At 40.3% G+C, this 11,548-nt stretch overlaps 1 protein-coding gene across 1 annotated transcript; it reads left to right on the forward strand.

Moving 5' to 3' along the window:
• The first annotated feature begins 4,324 nt into the window (after nt 1–4,324).
• On the forward strand, nt 4,325–11,534 carry slc10a1 (solute carrier family 10 member 1). Its single transcript, XM_071519901.1, has 7 exons — nt 4,325–4,405; nt 4,518–4,604; nt 5,138–5,250; nt 9,106–9,310; nt 9,809–9,987; nt 10,138–10,337; nt 11,464–11,534. The coding sequence occupies exons 1-7, from the start codon at nt 4,340–4,342 to the stop codon at nt 11,532–11,534; spliced, it is 921 nt and encodes a 306-aa protein (XP_071376002.1). The 5' UTR covers nt 4,325–4,339.
• The last annotated feature ends 14 nt before the right edge of the window (nt 11,535–11,548 follow it).

The raw sequence follows: 11,548 nt of genomic DNA on the forward strand, positions 1-11,548 counted from the left end.
ATGTTATTGATGCCATTGCACCCACTAAGGTGAAGGTTGTCTCTGGTAAGAAAAGATCTCCATGGAGAAATGCAACGCTGGTAAGAATAGAAAAAAGAGAGTGCCGAAAGGCTGAACGCAGGTGGCGAAAAACAAATCTCCAGGTTCATTATGACATCTATAAAGAGAGACTTCGCATTTATAATTTGGAACTGAGAAATGCAAGGCGGTCCTTTTTCTCTGACATCATCACCAAAAACAATAATAATGCACGTGCCTTGTTTGCTACTGTTGACAGGCTAACAAACCCTCCTGTGTCAGTAGCCTCTGAACTTCTATCCACCAGGGCCTGCAATGAATTTGCCTCCTTCTTCACTGACAAAATTCAGAAAATTAGACAAGCAGTCAGTGCCTCCATATCAGGTAGATATGTGTTGTCCTGTGTCCACTTAAAATCAATTCAAATACCATGACACAATTTTATCCGATCAACCATAAAAACCTGGAGGACATTATACAACATCTGAAATCGTCCTCCTGCTGCCTTGATATTTTGCCCAACAGGCTTTTTCAAAAATGTTTCAAATTGTATGGCCTCAGACTTTCTACAAATTGTAAACATGTCTCTTCTCTCAGGTGTCTTTCCACAGGCCTTGAAAACTGCAGTCATCAAGCCACTCTTAAAAAAGAACAACCTAGACATGTCACTAATGAGCAATTGTAGGCCCATATCAAACCTCCCGTTTTTAAGTAAAATCATTGAAAAAGCCGTTTTTCAAAAGCTGAACATCTTCTTGGCATTTTGATGTCTTCCAGTCAGGATTTCGACCACACCACAGCACTGAGACTGCCCTTGTTAAGGTCTTCAATGACATCCACTTAAACACAGACAGTGGCAGAATTTCAGTCTTAGTATTACTGGATCTCAGTGTTGCATTCGACACGGTCGACCACAACATATTACTAGACCGACTGGAAAACTGGGTGGGACTTTCCGGCACAGTACTAAATTGGTTTGAATCCTATTTAAAGGACAGGGACTACTTTGTGTCTGTAAGTAATTACACATCTGAGCGGACAAAAATGACATGCGGAGTTCCCCAAGGCTCCATTCTGGGGCCTCTTCTATTCAACATCTACATGCTTCCACTGGCTCAGATTATGGAAAACAACAAAATATGTTACCATATTTATGCAGACGACACACAAATTTACATAACCATATCACCAGGGGACTATAATCCCATACAAACGCTGAGTAAGTGCATTGAACAAATCAATGACTGGATGTGTCAGAATTTTCTTCAATTAAACAAAGATAAAACTGAAGTAATTGTCTTTGGAGCCAAGGAAGAACGATTAAAAGTCAGTGCACAGCTTCAATCGGTAATGTTAAAAACCACAAACCAAGCCAGAAATCTTGGAGTAGTCATGGACTCAGACCTGAATTTCAACAGCCACATTAAGACAATTACTAAGTCAGCCTACTATCACCTTAAGAATATATCAAGGATTAAAGGACTTATGTCTCAGCAGGATTTGGAAAAACTTGTCCATGCATTTATCTTCAGTAGACTCGACTACTGTAACGGTGTCTTTACAGGTCTCCCTAAAAAATTGATCAGACAGCTGCAGCTGATTCAGAACGCTGCTGCTCGAATCCTCACTAAGACCAGGAAAGTGGATCACATCACTCCAGTTCTGAGGTCTTTACACTGGCTTCCTGTCTGTCAAAGAATTGATTTCAAAATACTACTGTTGGTTTATAAAGCACTGAATGGTTTAGGGCCAAAATACATTTCTGATCTTCTGCTACGTTATGAACCGTCCAGACCTCTCAGGTGGTCTGGGACAGGTCTGCTTTCTGTCCCCAGCGTCAAAACTACACATGGAGAAGCAGCGTCCAGTTTTCATGCTCCACATATCTGGAACAAACTCCCAGAAAACTGCAGGTCTGCTGCGACTCTCAGTTCTTTTAAATCAAGGCTGAAGACTTTTCTGTTTGCCGCTGCCTTTTATGACATCAAATAACTATTCATCTCTCACACCACACTGTAACCTTTATTCTTGTATTTTACACCTGTCTTATTCTATTTTTGCCTATTTTTTTTGGTTTTTATTCTCTTAGCTCTTTAATGAACTTTATTTTTCGTGGTCTTTTATTTGAATTTTATCCTTTTCATTTTGTCTCGATGCTTTTAATGTCTTATGTAAAGCACTTTGAATTGCCTTGTTGCTGAAATGTGCTATATAAATAAACTTGCCTTGCCTTGCCTAACATGAACTAAAATATCCTAATATGTCTTATATCACAAATTGTTCATATTTATCAGAATCTTTGGTGTAATCATACAACATGTATCCTGTGTGGCATGTCGACTCTTGCTTACCAGCTTCCTGTCAATGTTCACAACTCATGTTAGACCTGATGAGGCCAGTCTAAAGTGGGCCCACTGTCTGCAGCTGGATATCTCTCCAGCACAAAGCACAGATAAGAGGGAGGGCCATAATACCAAGAGCGAGTGGGCCATAATACCAATACGCACTGATATTTATGATAATAATTACCCAGATTTCAACATGAAGTCATATAAAGAGAGCGGCAACACACAAGGAGTTGACAGTATTATATCTCAGAGAGACGAGGAGAGGAACCTCTCACCCACAAGGTAATATCACGGTGTATGAAATACGATGTGATCTGGAGCGTAGGAGTGTTATGACAAATTCTGTCAGGGAGTGAGTGTTTGTCGGTGTGGGACCCACTTGGGGTTTTTCCTCTTATTTTGTGCAAAGTGGCACCTGAGAATATAGGCGTGCAATTCTCACCTTCGGAGTGGCTGAGAAGTGAGTGAATTCTCTCGTCTTTTTCGTCCGTAGGGAGAGACCAGTGTTTGTGTTGTGATACGGTGTTTTCTTGATACGGTGTTTTCTTGTCACGGCAAAAAAAAAAAAAAAAAAAGATGAAAAATTCTGCGAAAGTCATCTCTCTGCACAACGCTCACACGGCAGCAGCGTGTAGGGAGGATGTGGTTGTTGGGAGAAGGAGTTGTAACTTGGCATCAAAGAAAGAAAAGAGAGAGAGGTAGAAAGCAAGCAAAGGCCTTTTTTTTCTTCATTTACAGATTAACCAGATTGAATTAAAGTGACTGAGGATAACTAAAACTGCAGAAATATGGTACATTTAAAAGGAGTATCTTCTATGGATAAAATAGGTTTGTAAATGTGAAGGAATCTATAGACTTATCAGGTCAAATGTTCTCACTCCAGGACTATATAATGTGTACTATGAACCATGCTGTAGTATGATCTTGTCTGATGAAAAACAATCGGCCGAGCAGTGAGAAAACCTCCAGTACCTTCCAGAAAGACATTTCTTCAGTGGATTGAGTGTGTTTTCCTGTAGCTGCTGGACCTTCAGTCGCTGTTGTTCCATAATGCAGAGTCAAAGGGCAGCTATGAGGAGGAGGCCAAGTAGAGTTTTTTGTCTGTGAACTGTCAGAAAGTGATGGGACTGAAATGGGGGTGATGTGCCCCAATGATGAAGTCTACGGCAGGGAGAGACAGCAGCCCACAAAACGAGTTGACAGGACAGTTGAGTTGAGTTGTTATAAAAATACAACTCAAACTACCAAGAATATATAACTGAAACATGATGTTCTCTTCTTAGATGAAAGATTAACGTGTAACGGTGGTTAGTTTATGGATAATAGATGCACACTGCAAATCCCCCTCTCAAGATGTAACATTATGTGCACTAAGCCTGTCACATATCTTATCAAAACATACTCACTGAACCAAAGGGCAAGCAGTGACTTAGAGGGGATTTGGATTGGTTAAAAAAAAAAAGGTTTTGGTGCTGGGTGCTTAATCCATGTTATGATCTCAATCTTGCTTGGAGTTATAAGGTTCTATGTGACTTTTTTTTTTCTTTCAAAATTGTGTTATCCACATATTCAGCTTATTTGAATTATACTTGTGTAGTGTTTTTTTTTTTTTAAAAGGACATTTTGGAGTTAAATATTTAAAAAGGTAAAGTTCTGCAGGCTGGGATGTCAAATCTTTGACGCTGCAGTATCTCAGAAATGCCCTCCAACTAGAGAGACCCTTATAGTTTGACTGTTGACTGATTCTCATATCTCCCTCTCTGTCCTGTGTCTCTTTGACTGCATGGAAGGTTGCAACTCAGTATCTCAAGCGCTGGTCCTGCTTGGAAGGTCCCATGGAATACACAGAGGGCGTGTTCTCTGATCCAGATCTGTCGTACAATGACAGCTTCTTCAACACCTCAGCTGCTAACAGCAGCGCTACTTTTGTGCCTCCTATCTCGCCAGTGCTGGACAAGATCATCAGCATCCTCATGGTCGTCATCCTCTTCATCACCATGATATCACTGGGGTGCACCATGGAGGTGTCCAAGATCAAGGTGATTTCGGCTGCGCTCTGTCCATACATTGATGGAACGTATCTATGCTTAAGATATGTGGACATTTTGGAATAAAAGGTGCATTGCTCTAAATTATTTCTCTTCTTTCCAGGCCCACATAGTGAAACCCAAGGGAGTGGCAATAGCATTGCTGGCCCAGTATGGTGTCATGCCTCTCACAGCCTTCGCCTTAGCTAAGGTTAGTATTGCTGGTTAGTATTGCTTAGTATTACTTTATTATACAGGGAGCATGTGAAGTCTGGCTCTCTCTGCTGCAATGTAACAAAAATGCCCCATAGCAATGATTTAAACAATATTCATGTTCATGAACAGTGAGCTGACACAAAGCCAGAGTAGTTAAATATCAATATCAATATCAATATGTAAATATTGTTATATGTATCTAGGGTTTTATATGTGGGAGTTGATGAGTAATTCTATGACATTCTAGTTATAAATGTATGTGAATGCATGTTAGTATGGTGGACATTTGGGTCTTGATCTGATGTTAACACCTTATTATTTTTTTGTCCTTGTAATTCAATTTTATCCATTGATCTATGTAGTTATGAAATCTTGTTTAGCATGACCTATTGATTACTGTTATTTGTTTACCTGCCCCCCCCCCCCCCCTTTATGCAGTGCTGTATTCTTTATTCCTGTGCATTTTGAAAGCAAAAAAATCAGCATCAGCATGAATGTAAGCCAGTTGATTATTGATACATGCTGCAGATGTTCAAGCTGGCTCGGATGGCGGCTGTAGCAGTGCTGATCTGTGGCTGCTGTCCTGGGGGAAACCTGTCCAACCTGCTGGCCCTGGCCCTGCAGGGGGACATGAACCTCAGGTACACACACACACACACACACACACATTTGATTGATTTCATAATCCAAGGATTACCGTTAGTCAAGGTTTAAAACTGCCCATCTACATATCTCAAAGACATAAAATATACTGTATGTGGACAGTATAGTAGGTAAATGATGTGTTGGCCTGTGTTTATGAAAATATAACAGTTTCTGACTTAAATCTGGCTGTGATAGTAAATAATAAATGAGTAGAAATGCATTATCAGCCGTCTCATTTATGGCAAAGTTGAATAACCTCAACCTGTGTGACTTTCTGAAACTGTAACAGTAAGCGATGATGCTGTTCCAATTAAAGCACACGCTGTCACCTCATTACCAGAGGCACTCACCCTATTATTAGAGTTGAATGACCTGCTGGTCGTCACCCACCTGTGATATTATCATAACAAGGCCATAACAATCCCCTTCCCACATGTTTTTATTTTGTTTTATTTCCCACCGCCAGGCCATTCACCCCATTAGGTTCCTCCTTCACCTCCTTCAGCTTTATGGTGCCAAGTTACTCAGGACATTCCGTCTCTATCAGATGCATGTGGATCTTATCTGGCTGGCAGTATGGCTTTGCACTAATGAACGAAACGAAACGAAAATACACTAAAACAATGACAAATTCTTTTAAATACTGATACATTTTTGAGTCATTTCATGAAATTCCCAAAAGAGAACGGATTATTCCTTGAAAACTGCCCTTCATTATTACAGATACCAGTTTTCTTGTAGGGAGATAGGCATTTACTGACAGTAAATAAGTCAACTTGAGACATGTTGTTTTTCTATTGGTTTGAAATTGGCAAATAACAGTTCAAGAAACCCCACACAGACAAACAGTCATATTTCTGAGCAAGTTTGCAGACACGATCAAGGTCACTGATCCCATTATTAGCATGTCACGGTCAGCATCAGCACTGTTGCTCAACTCTGCTGTTGTGTAATGAGACAGAATGGGGGCCATAAACCTTGTTACAAAGGGCTGGCGAGCTGTAGCCTCATGCCTCGCAGAAAATATTCAATCATGAATCAAAAACCTAATACTGTCAAGACAAAGGACGTTCTAAAAACAGCTTTTCCTCAAAGGAAATGGTACACAGCGACAATGTAAAAACCTATAAATCTCTCATACAAATGAAACAGGCTATTGGGGCAGGACATAAGGGGCGATCATTCAAAAGTGTAAACCAATGGGACGTCTGTTAGAGAGAGAAACATTATTGGGATGGGAGGGGTGAAGGGAATTGTGATGGAATTTTTATGTTCTCTCCTGGTATACAAAGTCACCACTAAAGATGTTTTCAGGTAGTAAAAGGAATGAGATTTTGATATAAAAATACAAGTAAATACATTTTTAATTTCAGTATGGCTAACTTTGAAATCATTGGAATCATTGGAATTTTCGGATGAATTTTGGTCCTATATAGTCCATGAGCCAAGACCCCAAAATTGACCCACAATAATAAAATGGGTGGGCAATTTCTAGTTTGCTTTTTTGACTTGCTACACATCTCTAGTTCACAATTTGGTATGTTAGCCATTGCAGACTGGTAGCTTAGTGATGGTTATCATGCGTTGAATATATGGACCCCTGTAGTGGAAACCCATTGACTGTATATGGTGCCTGTTTCGTACTATCGTGTTTGTCAACTGCTTGTTGACTACTCAGGCTGTCTAAATCAATCCAATACATTCTTAAGATATTTAAGAACTGAAAAAATGGTATAATTGGCTACCCAGATAAAATATGAGGCTGCTACAACCTTCTTTTTTAACATTTTGCATAGGCGGAAATTACATTTTAATTTTTCTCTTCTATATCTATTCATTCAGTTTTATGCATGTAGCCCTTGTAGTTTTGGAGATATACCCATTTTTATGTGTATGGTGTTTCAGGCGGAATGTCCATAAAACATGAAAAGTTTATTTATATCAAGATCCCTATGCCTATGGTAATAATAACCATATGATTCACCTGCAAGATTGATGTTTCTGAATTTAAGGAAAATGATAACATACTCATGAAACAAATCAACACTTTTTACTTTTGAAGCAATCATATGAACAAAGAACTAGAAACATGGGAAAAAAAAAAAAAAAAAAAATACATGGAAAACATGGAACCACACTATATGCTCTGGAAAATGCAAACGTGATCACTCGTGGCCTAGGAGCTCTCCAGAGCTCCAGGCTGGAGTCCGATCTTAAGATTGTTAAACAATAAACAGTTTTTCATTATAACCAGCAGCGGACAGCCATCTTTTATTTTCATTTACTGTGCTTCATCTAAACTCAGTTTAGATGTTCTGATTTGCATCCACATCTGCATGGCTCTTTATCTCTGCTGCCCTGACCAATGTCTTCCAAGAGTCCAAGTCTCTGGGAGACACAGATGTGTCAGTGGTGCAGTGGATAGCACATTCTTTTTCTTTTGTGTGTATGTGATCTTCATTGCATTTAGCAGCCATTTCTTCTTTCTGAAACAGACAGTTTCAGAATTACTTTCGGTGAACTGGTTCATAGATTTAAAAAAAAAAAAAAAAAAGTCTGGGGTTGTATTTTAACCACCTAGCTAGTTAGCTATGAAAGGACAGTGAGCACTGAGCATAGCTAGCTAATTTAAATCAGTTCATCTTTGCCATTATATCTAGCTACATAAAACACAAAGTCCTCTGCTACTATAGGTTAACTGGTTCATAGATTAAAAAAAACAGTCTGGGGTTGTATTTTAACCACCTAACTAGTTAGCTATGAAAGGACAGTGAGCACTGAGCATAGCTAGCTAATTTAAAGCAGTGTCATCTTTATCATCATATCATGACTAAACTAGCTAACGTCAGCTAGCTAGCTAGCTAGTTAGATATGACAGGACTGAGTAGCTAGTAGCTACCAGGATGACTAGATGATTCAAAGTAATTGCTTTTCGATATCATGTCATAATTAAATGAAGTGGTAAAGATTTATAAAGCATATGCACTCACCTTAACAATTTGTTTTGTGGCTTCAAGAAGGAACTGAAATTGTTGTGGAGATTTTCTCCCTTCCTCCACGTGCGTAACTCACACACTCAGAGGGGATGGCTCCATAGCACCAATAAATATCTGCAGGACCTTGTAACTATGAAAGTAATCTAAAACATTAGTAGGCCTACTGGCACACATAAGCATCATTGTACAATGTCCATTATTAAAACAGGAATCTAGATACAAAATAGGCTTACCTTTTAAGATCTTATGGAAATTCCGCCTGAAACACCATACACATATAAAAATGGGTATATCTCCAAAACTACAAGGGCTACATGCATAAACCTGGTACCTGGTGAAAGGTAAGACTTTTGAGAATTCAAATCTGGTGTCCAAAAGAATGTAAATATTATGTAATTACTCCGGTGTGAATAGATACAGAAGAGAAAAATTAAAATGTAATTTCCGCCTATGCAAAATGTTAAAAAAGAAGGTTGTAGCAGCCTCATATTTTATCTGGGTAGCCAATTTTACCAATTTTTCAGTTCTTAAATATCTTTAGAATGTATTGGATTGATTTAGACAGCCTGAGTAGTCAACAAGTAGTCAACAAACACCATAGCACCAAATAGGCACCATATACAGTCAATGATAACCATCACTAAGCTACCAGTCTGCAATGGCTATCATGCCAATAAATAATGCAGACATATATAGGAAAAAGAAAATAGCAACAAGAATTTGCCCACCTTTTCGATTATAATCGGTGGTCTGGCTCATGGACTAATAGTACCAGCACAATGGAACTGTTTACCTCCTTAACTGGACTGAAAATGACAAACCAGGAGAATTTCTTTCCCCGTCTTCTCCCCCCAGCATCGTGATGACCTCCTGCTCCACGGTGCTGGCGCTGGGCATGATGCCCCTGCTGCTCTACCTGTACTGCCAGGGCTTCTCCAACCTGCAGGACGCCGTGCCCTACGTGGACATCATCCTGGCCCTGGTCATGACCCTCATCCCCTGCGGCATCGGCATCCTCGTCAACTACTACTGGCCGCAGTATTCCAAGACCATCACCAAGGTCAGAAGGCTAGACCTGCTGAAATGAGGTGGACATCTTTACCCCTCCAGTCAATACTTCGTTTTTTTTTCCATACTTGGTCCGTTGCAGCCTCTCAAGTGGCCTCAGTCCAATGATTCAGCAATCGTTTGCGCATATGAACATGCCAGATGAACTCAGACTCCTCTTAAATGAACCAAACTCAGACCACCACAGGAGGTAGTCTCAGTTCGATTTGTTTGTAGTTCGTTTGTTTTGTGGTCCGATTGATTCGTGCAATGTGAACATTACACAGGCGGGGTCTGAGTTCTGAAGGAGTTGGTCAGAGATCTCATCAATGCTTGTGGACCAGAAAAGAGAGCCGAGTCCTCTTGTAAGTCCACTAACATCGTGAACAGAGCTCATATGCAGCTGGGTCACTTATAAAGGCCTGAGTTCGGTTCCTATATGTGAAAACACAGTTGATCACAGAAAATGACCCAAGTGAATCCACGGTCTGACTTTACCTGCTGTTCCCAGGTAGGTCTGTCCATCATGATGGTATCTGTGGTGGTGATCGGCATCTTGGCCAGCGTCGCCATTGAGAGCTCCATCCTGGCGGTGCTGTCCGGTCCACTCATGGCCATCGCCGCTCTCATGCCCTTCATAGGCTACGCCTTCGGATACATCCTCTCCTACGTCTTCAAACTCAACGGAGCGTAAGTCACGAGGAGAGCCCCTGATACTGATCCTGACTCTGGAACAGTGAACACTATTTATGTCCCGTTAAGTCATGTCACGGCACATGAAATAATCATAAGCCTTTCTTTATGTTTCCCTGAGTTATGGATAAGTCTTTCTCCCCTCAGGGAACGGAGGACTGTTGCCATGGAAACGGGCTGTCAGAATATCCAACTGTGCTCCACCATCCTGAAGGTGGCCTTTCCTCCAGACGTGATGGGCCATCTCTTTCTGTTCCCCATGGTCTATATCATCTTCCAGCTGATGGAGGCGGCGGTGCTCATCGTGCTGTTTGGGTGTTACCAGAGGTTCAGACGCCAGCAGGAAGGTATGCATGGCGTGTTTTGAAGGTTGAATGGGTTATTTAAAAGTAAATACAGGCCTGTTACATGTTATCCTAGACTAAGATTGTAGTTTAATCTTGGACTGTATGTCGTAGATCATGGTCAAACTGTCTGAAATTTGTGCTTATCGACCAAATATGAAACATTTACTCAAATACATTTCAGCTAAAGCTAAAGGTTTAAAAACTAAAAAAATGTTTTCAGACCACAGCATTACAGGGAGACATCAAATCACTGTTACAGGAGGCGAGTCACATGAAATTGACTGTCAGTTAACAACGTCAGCTTTAAAGAAAGTCTGACAATTATCACTTTTATACATGAGTTTTCAAAGGACCATGAGGCAACTCACTGAGGTCTGAGAGTCAGAGGTATCAGTCACAAAAACTGCAAAACTATTTAACGTGGCAAGGGGAACAGTCTCAAAAATCTTTACAACAATTGTCCCCACTACAGTACTACAGTTCAGGACAGCAATTCAAGGAAGGGTTGGTTAGTTAGTTATTGTTGGGTGTTAAGATTATTCTGTCCTGTTGTTCATAAATCATATGTTGACTAGTCACTTATCTAGTTGTTGTTCATAAATCATATGTTAACTAGTCACAGATATCTGAGATGTTGGATCTGAGCTGTGAGGCTCTACTCTGCTTTAAAGTCACACTGGAATGAAAAATGACTTTCGCCTTTTTAGCTCATTCAAACTATCGTACCATACACCTATTTGACAATTTATGTAAAAAAAAAAAAGACAAAAAAAGACAAAAAAGATGTTTTCTTGTGTTTTCATATAAGAACAGAAAATCTTTAGTGGTGACATTGCGTAACAAGAGGCTTACATAAAAATTCCAACCAATAAAACAACCCCATAAAAAACAATCCCACCCCTCCACCCTCCAGCAAATAAAACCGCCTTTCTCTCCTTAAGTGATATCCCATTGGTTTACACTTTTGAATGATCCCTCCTCGCATTATGTCCTGACCTAACATCCTGTCTCAACTGGAAATTACTAACAAAGCAAAATGCCGTTTCACTGTGACTTGAGCCAGATTGCATTTTGAATTCTACGCAATGTGCTTGCTCTTCCACCCCCTCTGCTGTCTGACCTACAGGAAAAATGTACCAGCCAGCAGCCACCACCACTGTGAAGGTGGTGAAGGAGCTTTCTGATGCCACTGCATGATGGACGGTCCTCAT

Source organism: Centroberyx affinis, unplaced genomic scaffold (assembly GCF_046629955.1).
Source record: "Centroberyx affinis isolate AG114_WGS23_722 - 3 ecotype Tasmania unplaced genomic scaffold, CSIRO-AGI_Caff_v1 ptg000749l_1, whole genome shotgun sequence".
Taxonomy (NCBI): Eukaryota; Metazoa; Chordata; class Actinopteri; order Beryciformes; family Berycidae; genus Centroberyx; species Centroberyx affinis.